General features: G+C 47.4%; 1 protein-coding gene across 1 annotated transcript; it reads right to left on the bottom strand.

Annotated features, from left to right (window-relative positions):
- Positions 1–359: 359 nt before the first annotated feature.
- LOC135812001 (fibroblast growth factor receptor-like) lies at positions 360–11,688 on the bottom strand. Its single transcript, XM_065325292.1, has 11 exons — positions 11,392–11,688; positions 9,672–9,791; positions 8,157–8,267; positions 7,197–7,301; positions 5,964–6,220; positions 4,961–5,077; positions 4,145–4,209; positions 2,592–2,632; positions 2,046–2,148; positions 1,430–1,526; positions 360–1,156 (listed from the first exon to the last, which is right to left on the bottom strand). Exons 1-11 carry the CDS (start codon positions 11,645–11,647, stop codon positions 1,142–1,144), a joined length of 1,287 nt encoding a protein of 428 aa, XP_065181364.1. The 5' UTR covers positions 11,648–11,688; the 3' UTR covers positions 360–1,141.
- Positions 11,689–13,952: the final 2,264 nt, after the last annotated feature.

Genomic DNA, 13,952 nt, shown 5'->3' with positions numbered 1-13,952 from the left:
CAGAAGAACCAGAACCAGCACGCACATGTTAGAGATGTTTCAATAGTGAAAAAACCCGGTCACTGGACTCACCGTGTGCCAGTAAAGACTATGGGAAAGGGGGGGGGGGGGGGAGACGTAAGCTACCGCGTACCGGTACTGTAAAAGCAGAAATTTTCGGTGGTGTTTTATTTTCGGTAACTTCGGTGCCGAAATTTTTACCGAAAATAAAACGCACCGAAAATGTCGGTATAGTACTAGTAGTACACTTACCTGGAACGTGGGTTTACCGAAAATTTCCCTCCGCCGAACCGCCGATTTTGGAGAACACCGAAAATATTACACCACCGAAAATTTCTGCTTTTACAGTATGCATCTATGCTGTATTATAATCTGCAAGTACAGTATCATAGTGAGAATATTTGTTGAGAAACAACTTCAAACAAGCTATGGCTATCTTGTCACTGCACTCAGATAACTGATTATAGTAACAGTGAAGTGGAGAGTACTGATTCAAAGTTGGAACGGCTAGCTAGAAAAAATCAATGCGGCAATGGCCAGAAAGGGGTACCGGAAACAAACCCCGGATTGAAATAGAGTATTTTCTGGCCAACAGTGCATGCATACATGGTGTTCTAGTATAAGGTTAAACACAAGTTGGTGTGCCAGCAGCCTGCATGCAGCGGAGACCTAACAAGGCATAACCTACTGGTGGCACCCAAGGCCTTGTTTTGTGCACTTCAGTAGGTGACGGTATGTGTTGTTGCTCTAGCGCCGAAAGTCGCTCTTCCACTTGAGTCTATCCTGTTCGGGTCCTTTTCATTTTGGGGGGGGGGGTTGTCGTCGTCTTGCGAACAACGCCCTTTTCAGTGGAGCTACATCGTCAATAGTTTGTGTGTGGAACATGGCTGGAGGAGGTGGGGCGTTGTCTTCTTGCGAATAACGCCCTTTTCAGTGGAGCTACATCGTCAATAGTTTATGTATGGAACATGGCTGGAGGAGGTGCCATTTGCACCGTTACCACATCACCAGTGTCAATCAGCGGAATATATTGAGAAAGCGATGTGCATGTTTACAAAGATCGATCAACGGTTCCCGGCGTGACTGGCAATCCTGCAGTCCAAGATCGGGCGGGGTGCTGTAACCGTCCAAAGTGAGATCCTCAGACTTCCATGTACTGTGTCAATAAAGAAGAGCATAGAACACACATCTTATGGAAGCATGCATGCATGCGCACACCGCGTACGTAGTGTATAGTGTTTCAAGTGCCGCAGCATTGTCTCTCCGCATTGTCTCTCTCTCATCTGTCTCTCTCGGATTTGTCTCTCTCTCTCATCTGTTTTAAAATACGCATGCTCAATGTGTATGAATCAGTCCTTGTCTTGTCACGGAATGGACTCCCGCGCGGATAAATTTGCAGACCAAAAACATGCTATTCTCTGCAGCTTACTTCAGCATTGAGAAGCCGATCCAGAGTGTCGACAATGGAGTGGAAGTCTGGCCGGTCTAACGGAGCTTGGCTCCAGCATTCCTTCATCAGGGAGTAGCTGTGATCAACAAACAACAATAAAAACTCTGTTTAAGATCTTTGAAGCTCCATTGTAGCATTGTCATCTTTTTAGTTCACCTCCAATCCGCAACACACAAACAGACCTTGATCGCTGATGATGCCCTCCTCCTCCTGGGTGAAAATCTGAAAAAATCGCTGTACGTGGTGTAGCCAAGGGCTGTTTGTGTGTTGCGGATCGGAGGTGAAGTGGAACAACAACAACAACCACCACAACATGTCTCTCCCTAAAAGAAAGACACCCAACTGTGGGCCCCAAAGTTACGAGCACACAAATACTGCAGTCCGCAATGTACATTATTGTATGGATACGAGAAGAGAGCAAACACAGTGGCCATTACATACACATGCTAATGTACATCACATGACAAATAGCACCTCGCACATCACATGACAAATAAGTTGAAATAACACATCTCACATCACATGACAAATAGCACATCTCACATCACATGACAAACAGCACTTCTCACATCACAGCTTCACCTCCAGTACTCACACATAGTGTGACATTAGCTTGGGTTGTTCGAGACGGCCGCCGGAAGAGAGGAAACTGGGGAGCGAATCCTTGTCAACGCCAAACGTGTCGTATGGCAAATTGCCTGTGCAGGCATCATAGTTACACCGGACATACATCACTATACGTACGTTGGATAGTGCGTGTTCAAAAGTCCAGACCTCAAGACTTTCCGAATAATTCAAAATAATTTGGTTTGCGCTTTCCGAGAAAGGTCTTTAGGATATTGCGGCTCAGGCAATTCCCCAAGTTTTCTCGACTTAAAATCGGGGTCGACTTAAAACCGGGGTCGACTTAAAACCGGGTCGACTTAAAACCGGGCCGACTTAAAACCGGGGTCGACTTAAAACCGGGGTCGACTCAAAACTGGGGTCAACTTATAAACAGTAAAATTCTCTCTTTTTCCTTGCCGTTGGGCTCCGAGAAAGAACTCTCTACACCTTCTCTCCTCTGTGAGCTGTGTGTGCATGTGTGATTCTAACAGCCTGATTGTATGTTTCATTGACGTATTGCATCCTGGCTACGTACCAAGTGTCATGATCTCGTAGATGACAACAGCAAAAGACCAGCTGAAAAACACACAGAGAGCGCATGCAAACGCACACGCACACATGCACGCACACACACAGGCACACACACAGGCGCACACACATGCACACACACACACATGCACACACACACACACACACACACACACACATAAACACACACACACACGCACACACACACACACACACCACACACACATACACCCCCCCCCCACACACACACATACACACACACACACACACACACACACACACACACACACACACACACACACACACACACACACACACACACCAGGGACTAATTTACTTCCAAAAAATTGCATAGCAATAATTGCTACACACCCCGACGTTTGCATAGCAACGCAACAATTTTGCATAGCAGTTTTTTTTCGTCGACAATGCAGTCTTCAGTGCACTTCCACTTATACCGTCAACAAACGCCGTGCTGTAATTCCTCAAACCACGAAGCGAGGACGCCTTCTCCTTGCACATCTTGCAAAATATCTTGGTCACAGCTCCACCACTCGACTCTGCGCGAATCCATTCTTTTTTGGGATCAAATTCAGCAATCCACTTGTCCACAGTACCTTGCTTCACAGACATGCCGGCAGTGAAGAGGCTTCATCAATAAGGCTAGCAGAATTTTACAAAGATAAGTCCTGAACGGTCGAGACGCCTACTGCTAGTGAAGCAACGCGGTCTAAATCTCAAAAGCAGGTGAAGTACTTGTCGACACTCGCCTCGTGCTTCCTGGGCTGCACTTCAAGTAAGTAAGTACATGTAAGTTAGTTAGTTTCCAAGTGCACGTGCTGCGGTGCGCGTGCGGAGATAGTGTGACATATGGCCATGGTCCCGCGGCCCGCGCGTGCGTATGGTGTAAAATCTACCTGCAGTGCTGCAGTGCAGGCTGGACAACCACACACACACAGTCTAATCTAGTCACAGTGCATGGCGCGCCATCTCGTGGCGCCAAACCAGCCACACACACTGTAAAGCTACACATGTGCATGCGCTACGCGTGCACTACAAGTCTATGTCCAGGGCCATACTTGGCTAACATGTATGTTGTGTCGCAGTTTACCACGACTCACTACGAACTTCGAATCGCAGACACTGTGTTTTGCGTCGCAAACTGCGATGCGATACCGGTTAAATTAGTCCCTGCACACACACACACACACACACACACACACACACACACACACACACACACACACACACACACACACACACACACACACACACACACACACACACACACACACACACACACAGACACCCCCCCCCCCCCCACACACACACAGACACGTACGCATGCCCACACATGGCTGTGTGTTTCTAGTGTTTCACGCAAGGTAGATCTACAGTATTATATGCATTGTACTTTATCAAGAAACACACATCCCAGGTTTCTTTCCAGATAGCTATGGCTGGACCAGTATTGGGACGAGCGTCATGGTTCATTCATTGGATTCATAGAGATAATGTACATTATACATGTACAAGCCATACAGTCATCACTTGGCTTACACATCACTGTCAGCGGAATGTTCGGCTGTCCCATTCAGCACCTCCATTGCATGCCACCGAAATAGCTGTGAAGAAGAGAAGAAGAATCATTATAAATTATCAAACATGTTCACTGGACTTGGGCCATGCCAATTTTGTACCTGAGATCCATCTCATTGGATGATGTAAGCGCAAAATCTCAAGTACTGAAGATACACAAATAACGGATGTGAAAGGCAGTGTAGCTGTTACTTCAAGTTTCACATGATGCATATCACATGATGCATATCACATGATGCATATCACATGATGCATATCACATGATGCATATCACATGATGCATATCAGCGATCATCAGACAGCGGCATTCACTCTGGAACTTCCCCAATGGCGAGCAGTTTGATCCGTATTAACGTTGTCTTTCACACGCGAGTATTCTATGCACATTGATGTACAATTAAGATGAAACTTACAATCAAGAGAACTGAATTCACATGCTCGCTAGTGCCTGCGCCGAACAGAGGCAAGGCAGGGAAGGATCATGCAGGCGTACGCAACACAATGCGGTCAGTTCTTTTTTTCAACAGAAAATCTGCAATAGTGGAATGTTACCGCTGAGAGCGTTCGATTACGCACTTGAATTAATTCAAGAGTGGAACCTCGCCGTTTGATTTCATGTCACGAGCCCTGGAATCGATTCGGAAGCCATTCATCCCAGACTAGAATAGCATTCACATGGGGTGATGTGAATAGCCAGGGGCGATTCGCCACGACGGTGAATGGATTCATGAAGCGATTCGAGGGCACAATCGAACGCACTCACTGGGATCAACTCACCCAGCTATCGGATTCCTCCCCTGCTGGCTGACAACCTGCCGATCGCATGCCAGCAATCTTCACCGCCATGTCCGCAGTAACCAGTGTGGTGCCAGCGCACAGCCTGCCGTGGACCATCTAGCAGTGTGGGGGACACAAACACCGGTGATGACGTGTACTGTTATGGCACAGAAATAGATCACAGGGTACATGCACCCCTACCCAGGGCACCCCTCTCCCCTAAATGGGGCCATACCGGTATTCATGATTGTAGACCACCTACCCAGGGCACCCCCCCCCCCCCCGAATGTGGTATAGTTGTAAATGAAACACGGGGTACATGCACCCTACCCAGCCCCCCTTTTTTTGCTTCCTTTTGTTTTGTTTTTTGAGTTTATGCCAGTTATGGTCGAAGTCTTTGCAAGGAGAAATCCAGAACGTCTAATGGTGTGTTGTCCCATTTGCGTGTGCCTGTGCACGTGTATAGGATTTTGAATTCTTACCTGTAACATTTGGTCCTTCGAGCCTCCCCTGAATGTGCTATAATTGCGAATGGAACACGGGGACGGGGTACATGCCCCCACCCACCCCCGAATGTTGCCCTATACCGCAATAAAAACTGGCTCACTCGTTACAATTTATGACATTGTCATATTGTTCAATGCACCACCGATACACAAATCTGCGCAGTCCACACCAGTCCAAATGAACGCCGAGGAAATTTCCGAACTGAATGCTTTGGTTCCCCTCTGTTCATGCCGGGCTATCATCAGGTTGGCAATAATTATGAGATTTATACTATTTTATAGTAAAGAAAGGAACTGCAAGTTATGCTATAATGTCCACTAGCACCAACAATCATTAAACAATCAGCTCATGCTATAACATTCCACGACACTGACCGACGGTACTGACGTTCTATACATTAACTGGCTATCAGCTAGCACGTCTCGTAGTTCCCTGGAGGTTTTCTCTACTATAAATTAATCCTTGGCTCTCCATCCGAGTCAATGATGAGATTTACCTGGGCATTTGCTAGCGCCTCCATACCATGAGCCAGCTGTGCAGCAAGACCCAGCATGACGCTAACAGGAATAACTTGGTTGGGGCTTGTGGCCGGGATGGCCTCGACTTCATCCAGCGACGCGTATCCCATGGCGTCGTCGTCCTGGCAACGAGCGTCATAGCGTGCGTCAACCTGACGCTGCACTTGCCGTCGTCCCAGCAGTAGCTCCAGGAGGCTACCGGACGAGCAGTGCTCCAGCAGAACAAATGGCGGCGCTGAATGCCGCGAAATACAGAATGTAGACAAACAGCACTTTACCGTACAGCTTGCAAACAGTGCCTCCATCCCACACACCCCAAGCAAACATTCAAACCGCACACGTGAACCACTGCGTAGTGTACTGGTGTGATCAGATCAGTTGCTGCCTATTCCTGGGCCTTGTCAGAACTTAAACACAATACATTCCCACCTGCTCTTGAAGGGTTTAAAATGCTAACTTGCACCCGGGCAATGAAAACCAAAGCATATTGGAGAAGCGGGCAAGTAGTTGACAAAAAAACTACGGTTCACATTTTTTACCTAGTTAGACCGAGCTTCTCGCATCCGCAGGACCAACACCACCCTCCAGGACCGAGGATCAAAGGCGCAGATGCAACTCTCACTGCATCAGGAAGTAGCGGATAGAATTCATGTTTATTCTCTGAGTGTCCTGACCTGGTGTAATCAGTTTAGGATCATTGACGTTGATGAAGCTCAACAACAACAACAACGACAACAACAACAACAACAACAACAACAACAACAACAACAACAACAACAACAACAACAACAACAACAACAACAACAACAACAACAACAACAACAACAACAACAACAACAACAACAACAACAACAACAACAACAACAACAACAACAACAACAACAACAACAACAACAACAACAACAACAACAACAACAACAACAACAACAACAACAACAACAACAACAACAACAACAACAACAACAACAACAACAACAACAACAACAACAACAACAACAACAACAACAACAACAACAACAACAACAACAACAACAACAACAACAACAACAACAACAACAACAACAACAACAACAACAACAACAACAACAACAACAACAACAACAACAACAACAACAACAACAACAACAACAACAACAACAACAACAACAACAACAACAAAAACAACAACAACAACAACAACAACACAAGAATAAATAAATAAACCCACTTACTTTGCAGGGTCCCGCAGCACATTCCCAGCACCTGTAGTACATTCGCATTGTCCAACAGCCTTAGGCTGTGCGCTTCTTCGAAGACGGACTGGCACTGCGAGTTGCCTGAGCATGCAAACATTGCAAGAATCCATTCCGCTGACACCCCAACAATCTCTTAAAAAAAGCATTTACTAGCCGAATGGTTTAGCCCCAAGGGTGGCATATAATATCCAGTTCAATGTAACTCAGTCTTCGCTGGACGTCATACACCGTCCGACACGATAGCATCAACTCAGGCAAAACAGGAAAGGATGTAGACACACTTTTTTTATTTCTAGACAAGTGTCAGCACCGACGCAATCCACACAGTCAAGTAACGCCCATTTTAGCAACCGAACACTTTCGTTCTCTTCTCGATACAGACACAATTGAAACTTCTGCACAACCATTTCAGCAGGCTAGCATATCCCGGGTACCAAAAGAGTGTACTAAACCCAAAGTGTGCAGCTAGAATGGGTTGCAGTACCGGCGGCAAAATTCCTGGATTTATACATCATTATAGTGATCTACAGGGAAACCTGTCTAAGACGATCGCTCACGGGACCTTCAAAATGACATTGTGGTCTCTGTCACCAGGTGGTCGCCTTATGACAGACATGCGTGTATACCGGTCACCGGCTGCACACTAGTCTGGGTCTCACGCACAAGTGGTGCGGGCATGTGAAACGGGTGCTAAGCTGGACTCGACTAAACGGAGAAAAACGCATTTCATGTTTGAACTTGATAACGTTTGTGGTTAAAATAAAATAAAAACAGGGCACAAAATCACCATCACAGCATCATTTGTTGACGGATTTCCATCTGGGTTTTCTTACAAGTACATGAAACCTGTAGGGTTTGGCTACCACAGGGGCACGATTACTTAAAACCTCAAATTTTGACCCTGAGCATCGTTTTCACGTGCTCGGCGGTACTAACCATACGGTACTTTGATCACTGCTGTCTGCCAAGTCATGCTGACTTCTTCACTATTTCCTTGGTTGTTACGGCGATACTGAACCCTGAACACCGTACTCCGTTGGCCATGATCTGGAGCAAGGAAAAGCGGACGAAAAGCTGACAGGACTGGCATGTGCAACGCTACGGCATGTGTGTGTGTGTGTGGGGGGGGGGGGGGTGCATGCGTGCGTGTGTGTGTGCATGTGTATGCGTGTATGTATTATGTGTGTGTGTGTGTGTGTGTGTGTGTGTGTGCGTGTGCGTGTGTACGTGTGTGAGGTTGTGTTTGTGTGTGCATAGGTCAATGGGCATGAATATCAGCAATGGATGGCGATTGCGGGACATCACCAAATCAATGCACACAAGCACTGGTACAAAACACAATTCAAACAACACATCTTGACTTCTTCCAAAGATGGCCACTGGCTACGGCAAGCCAGTGAAGTGGAGTGCTGGGCAGAGAAATCCAACCGCAGGAATAAAGTAGCGCTACACTCGAGTGCACAGACTAGTGTGTATAGTGCCAAGGCTGCGTAGCGCCCGGCAATGCTATTTTATTCATGAGGTTGGATTTCTTGGGCCAGTCATTGTCCTCAGGATGTGCAGACTCCACTGTAGCCACTTCATGTTTCACACAATTTCATAACACTACTAGTAAGATGGGCCTGGGCCGAAAATTTGGATTTACAGTGAAACCTGTCTAAGACGACCGCTCATGGGACCTTCAAAAGGTGGTCTCTGTTACCGGGTAGTCTCCTTATCCAGGTTCATTAGACTGGAAATGGTATCCCGTGGTCCTGGTTTCAGTGGTCTTCTAGGACAGGCGGTCGCCTTATCCGAGTGGTCGCCTTTACAGATTTTACTTTATGTATTCTATTTGGTGTTTTGTATTACACTCTGCCTCCGCGGTGTTCAGCACTGTCAGCACACTGGCTACATCCTCCGCGGTGTTCAGCACTGTCAGCACACTGGCTACATCCTCCGCGGTGTTCAGCACTGTTAGCACACTGGCTACATCCTCCGCGGTGTTCAGCACTGTCAGCACACTGGCTACATCCTCCGCGGTGTTCTACCGTACTGGCAATATATGTTGCCGCGTAACGCGTAACGCAGGGGGGTGCGGCGTAACGCGCGACCAGGCTAGTGCGACAAATTTTCGTTGCGTTCGTAACGCGCGTCCTGCGGGGTGCGGCGATCTTTTCATTGCAGTTTGCAAAAAATGATGCGGCAATAGCAAAAAAAATGATGCGGCAATAGCAAAAAAGTGATGCGGCAATAGCAAAAAAAGGACTGCGGCAATATAGAAACCTGTGTAACGGCTCCTGTGCGACTTTGCATGTAACGCCCTGCGTGCGGTAAACATGTGCCAATGTAACGCTTCATGGCCTCACTGCGACCATATATATTGCCAGTACGGTATTTGGAAGAATTTTTAGCCGAAAGACCGTTTTTGTGTAGCGCGGTGTATAGTTGTGTGAAAGCTCTGTACATTACCTATGTACTCTGCTTGCTGGATGATGTCATCATGACCAAGCTGAGGAATGCTACCGATGATGTCATCATGACCAAGCTGAGGAATGCTACCGGCGTAACTCTGGAGAAGGGCGCTGGACTCTGAATCATGCAAAAACAAGGATGGAAAAGCACAGCCACCGGTGGATGCACGCAGGAGCGCACGTGCTCACCGGTGGATGCACGCAGGAGCGCACGTGCTCATGCACTCATGCATGCAAGTACGCACACACAACCACAAGCACGTACACACACGTACACACGCACACACATGCACGCATCCACGCACAGAGAAAAAAATACGTGCACCTCTGAATACGCTTGTTTGCACTGCTAATGCGGTCACATACGTGTGAATCCACCAAAGTTCTCTAGAGATTCAGCTGCAGCACCATCAGGCACTGGAGAACAAGCAGGCTAGCAACCAACATTTAAAAGAACGCATACGAGTGGAACCAAAGATATACAGGTATTGCACACTAGTGTTGTCCGAGCGCACCTACATTAATGTCCGGGTGTTTAACCCTTTTGCGTCCTCGAATCGCCTCAACTCATTTGCTGCTAGCTACTCCCGTCACGAAAAAGCTAAGCGCCGTGCCTATGAGTAGCGAATCCGGGAAGTGGAACACTTCAGCTTTGTTCCCGCCGTGTTCTCCACTATGGGAGGCATGGGGAAATCTGCCACCTCTCTGTACAAGAGGATAGCGTCCCTCATCGCCGACAAGACCGGAGAGGCCTACAGTGCCGTGATGGCTTCAATCCGGTGTCAGATCAGCTTTGCCTTGGCCTGATCCAGTGTGATGTGCCTGAGGGGTGCTAGGCGCCTCTATGCACAGGTCTTTGCCGCGGACTCAGCTGCTCTTGTTGTTGCCGAGGCGGCTATCCCTGTTGAGGTCGATTGCCGTGCTCATTTATACCATGTTCTCATATCTTTTGCTTTTCTTGTCATTCTTGCTTCTTGTGTTTGCTTGTTTTCCTCTAGTTTTCTTATGTTCGCAGAGAAGGCGGAAGAGCCGGAACGCAGAACCTTTAAAAAAAATATTATTTCACGGAGAAGGCGGAGAGCTCGAATGTGCCAGACTTCAGTACTGTACTCCCTGGTTCAAATTACCTGTATACATATAGAAGGCTAGCAGCATGACTTGAATAAAAGCTTTCTCGCTACGCTCGTCTGATGAGCGTTTTTGAACACGAAACTCGGAGTAACGAGAAATCTTTTTTTGGTCTCTGTTGTTGTGCCTTGTGTAGTACGCTCTGCCCGTATTAGGGTGCTGAGCACTATTTGCAGCAAGGACTTCAGGCACTTTAAATGCACATTTTAAAAAACAAACATGCTGGAATCTCGGGATAACACCACGACCAGCCTCCTGTGGACACCCTCCGTTCTTCGGCACCCGATGTAAACTGCCGCTCAACAAAATCCGATGGCGCGAGTCAAGCTAGCGCTCCTGCATCAGTTCAAATCCCAGCGTTGGCAGGTCCAGGGCTGCAAAGCGCCCGGCGTGGTATTGACTCGCTTGATTGGATCTCACTCATCCGTACTATTTTTATATATATTTTATATTTTTATGTATATTTTTACTGGGAACACAGCCCTACAAAAAGACATGTGGAGACAAGCACAAAACAAGACACAGGGGATGTAGGGACGCTATAAAAAAACCAGGATGCAAGTCCTCGACAAACACACAGTTAGTCTTACCGCTGTTCTCCTCGCTATGCACTTTAGACAGGTCCCGGACGTCGAGGCTTTCGGGCCGAGCCAGCATTCGCCGGCGACACATCGCCTTGGCAACAGCAGTGTCGTGCCTCCAGTCGTTCAGAGACACGGCGCGTAGATCCCGTGGTGCAGGGACGGGAGGCCGAGCGGGCGGTACTGGCAGCGGGCGGCCGATAAACAAACTCGCCGCACTGGTTACGAAGGTGGTTACGGAGGTGGCCATGCTACGGCGTTCCATGGCGGCTGGTATAGTGCCACTGGATATTGACCTCACGGTGGAGGGTCTGAAAATTGCATGCATACAAAGAAACACCACAGGTATGTTGCTAAACCCTTGCCAACAAGTGCTCGATGCCACGAGGACAGAGCCAAACACAAGTCAGTATGAACATTATACCGGTACTTCAAACACAAGTTAGTAACAGCCTACTTAAAAAGCCTTGTTCCATTTGCTAACTTGTGCAGGCCCGCCGCAACCGGTCCGGTTGGTCCGGTTATCACCGGACCAACTTAGCAACCACCAACATGTGTTTATTGCTGAGAAGGGCATGTGTACAAGTGTACCCGCCGCCATATTATACACAAACCGCCATATTATACACAAACCGCCATATTATACACAAACTGTATGAAAGACTATGGTAGGACCGGACCAATTGAAAACTGCTTCCAGCTGTGCTGTTGTGCATCAGAAGAGATAATGCAGCGAACCTGCGACTAAGAGCACTTTCGTCATGCCCGCTCATTATTCGCAAGATTGACTCACATGGAAAGAAGAAACCATAATATAAGAAAGGATGTCTCCACTCCAAAAGGAAACTCATGATGGCAGCAGCAGCCACACAGAAGGCAAGGAATTTGGATTTCCGCGGTGGCGCTGCATTAGCATTAGAGACACGTCCAGGCCGAAGTGAGTGCCATAAGCCATATTTTCCAGAGTATAAGGCCCCATGACCAATCACGGTCCCCGTGACCAGTAAACCCCCCCCCATTACGGCTGTTTTCCCGAGGACTATGCTTCCCAGCTGATCCGAGCCAAGCTTGCTGCAGTAGCTCACCCATGCGATGTGTATGTGTGCGTGTGTGTGTGTACACGTGGGTGTGCTTAAACACCCGGAATTCACCCCCAAAAAGTCAGCGAAGGGTTTACTACGATTGTCGTCTAGGGGTTCTTATGTTCCAATCTTATTTCCATTCCCCTGACGATAGGCTCTTCCGATTACTAGGCACCGGCGGATAATGCCGGCAGAAAAATTGGCAGAATTCAGTACTTTTTCTAGTAAGTTTCATGCATGTTTGGTATGTGGATAAAGCAGTTTGACACGACGCATGCACTGTCGTGATCAGTTGGTGGCTTACCTGGAATGCGGCAATGAGATTCGCGACCTCACCGCCAATTTGCTGCGGGAAGTAGCCCACGTTGTCTGTGTGGAGCCTGCACTGGAGCCCCTGTCCGGTGAAATGTTCCCTCTTGTTTGTTTGTTTATTGTTTGTTTAGCTTTATTTTACTTCACCAGAAGCACAGGCAAAATCTGCCTTCTCACTGGGCGTATTGCCACAGTTCTCGCAAAATGATGAAGGTGGTGATATAAGAAAAGGAGGAAGAGGAAAATGCAATCATGAACAAGGCACAGGGGGTCCATTGTTATTAGGCGTCTGCCTATTTTGGTTTCTCCACTATAAATAAAAGAATACTACTACAAAGAGAAGACGGAAACAAATCAATGAGGGAGTACTACAAGTAACGAATTGGAATTTGATGAATATCTCATGAAAATAATGCAACGGATGCAAAGGTTCCAGGGTTGAGGGAATGTTGACAGTTATGCGTCTTTGAGATCTTAGGAGAGGGTAAGAGAGTTTAAGATATCGTTTGTAATTTCTTTCTTTAATGCAGAAGGAATTGTGATGGAGCGGACATCAGGCGGCAGTCAGTTCCAGTACACACTACCGATGAACTGAATAGTGAATCGACCGGAAGGACCCGGCAAAAACGGGACACAAAGCAGACGTGAAGCCTGACCACGCGTGGCACGACCATTGACTAAATCAAAGAAAGTGCTGAAAAGACTACTGATCATTTCAGCACCAAGACATCTGTGAACAAAAAATAATAATTTTTGCTGTTATATCTGAGCAAGAGTACATAACCCCCCGGGGGGGGGGGGGGGGTTATGTACTCTTGTCGTTGATCGGAGTAGGAAGATCAAGTCGACAGAAAAGAGGGGATGATGGGGTGGTAGAAGGCACCTGGAAAATGGCGCGAATTCCGGATTTGAAAATCTTGACCAAGTGATCCAACAACTGCACTGTGAGGCAAGGATAGAAAGCCGTAGACGCATAGCAGAGATGGCTGCTGATCATTATTATTATTATTCTTTTTATTCCACGATGGCGTGACGCCAATAAGGATGATTGATAAGTGCGATAGAACTGGTACGAGCCAGAAACAGCTTGATGGAAATTAACCGGGGAGGCAAGAAGCAATGGATCATGAAAAACAAGCGGGGGCAATAACGTTAGCAGGGATGATCGAGATAGTT

This window comes from Sycon ciliatum, chromosome 3 (genome assembly GCF_964019385.1).
Source record: "Sycon ciliatum chromosome 3, ocSycCili1.1, whole genome shotgun sequence".
Classification (NCBI taxonomy): Eukaryota; Metazoa; Porifera; class Calcarea; order Leucosolenida; family Sycettidae; genus Sycon; species Sycon ciliatum.
Note: the sequence above shows the minus strand (reverse complement) of the source record. Positions and strands in the feature narration are given on the sequence as shown.